Here is a 1171-nt window from a genome sequence, read left to right on the forward strand (position 1 = left end):
AAATGTATTGATTCTATACAATTGGATATGTTTATACATACTTGTGGGACGTGCTTGATGACTTCGACTGGGCGATCTACGACTTTTTCAACGACTTTCTCAACTGTGTACGGCTGTTTAGGGAGGAAAAAAGAAGAGATAATGGGATATAAGACGATATCTCGATGAAGAAAATGAATTGATTCTATACGATTGGATATGTTTATACATACTTGTGGGACGTGCTTGATGACTTCGACTGGACGATCGACGTGTTTAACTACGACTTTCTCGACAACCTTTTCTACTGTGTATGGCTAGAATTACAGAAGATAACAATTTAGTTAGGCAGAATTATATAAAACTACTTGTTGAGTAGAAACCAATTAAAGAACAGCAATACTTACTTTGGGCACTGGGTATGGACGGTCAACGTGCTTAATGACTTGGACTGGGTACGGTTGTGGTACTGGACGGTCGACGACTTTAGTTTGGACGACTGGGTATGGCTACAAGGCCAGGAAGAAAAGTGGTTAGAGCCGAGATCAATATTTTGCTCAAATTTGCAAAAGCAACCAAAATTTCAATTCAGCACACTTGATCAATAGAAAGAACACTAATACTTACTTGGGGGACTGGGTATGGACGATCAACGTGCTTAACAACTTCAACTGGGTATGGCTATAATGAAAAATTGACAATTCGACTTGAATAATGGAATAGAACAGGTGTTTTAGAATCTTACTTGTGGTACATGAACAGCGTAAGGTTGTGGCACAGCTACTGGGCGTTCCACGACTTGGGTACGTGTTTGAACAACTGGGTATGGTTGTGGAACGGCATATGGCTGTGCTACAACTTTAGTTTCAGCGCTGTGGGTATGGGTGTGTGCAGCTTGGGCGACTGGTGCACTTGCAACGTATCCGGTGTGTGCAGCGAATGGAGCACTTGCGACGTAGCCAGTGTGTGCTGCAGCGAGTGGAGTTGCTGAGACGTAACCGGCAGAGTGACCAAGACCTGAAAATCCGAGTGAAGAGTGACCAAGACCTGAATAGCCGAGTGAAGAGTATCCTTGAGCGCCATGACCCAACGAACTGTATCCTAATCCAGAGTAGCCGCCACTGTATCCTCCATAGCCCAAAGAGAGTCCTCGTTTGGCGTGTTTCTTGTCACTTTTTGCGGCTTCTTCAGC

General features: G+C 44.0%; 1 protein-coding gene across 1 annotated transcript; it reads right to left on the minus strand.

Moving 5' to 3' along the window:
* Positions 1-41: 41 nt before the first annotated feature.
* LOC129580148 (MAGE-like protein 2) lies at positions 42-1168 on the minus strand (the record flags this gene model as incomplete). The annotated part of the gene is made up of 5 exons (XM_055470351.1): positions 42-113; positions 213-296; positions 387-488; positions 607-660; positions 725-1168. Coding segments are annotated over 5 exons (756 nt in total), but the record flags the coding sequence as incomplete, so codon positions are not given.
* Positions 1169-1171: the final 3 nt, after the last annotated feature.

The sequence above is a fragment of the Sitodiplosis mosellana genome, unplaced genomic scaffold, assembly GCF_009176505.1.
Source record: "Sitodiplosis mosellana isolate CC-2019 unplaced genomic scaffold, AAFC_SMos_1.0 Smas_scaffold_7119, whole genome shotgun sequence".
Taxonomy (NCBI): domain Eukaryota; kingdom Metazoa; phylum Arthropoda; class Insecta; order Diptera; family Cecidomyiidae; genus Sitodiplosis; species Sitodiplosis mosellana.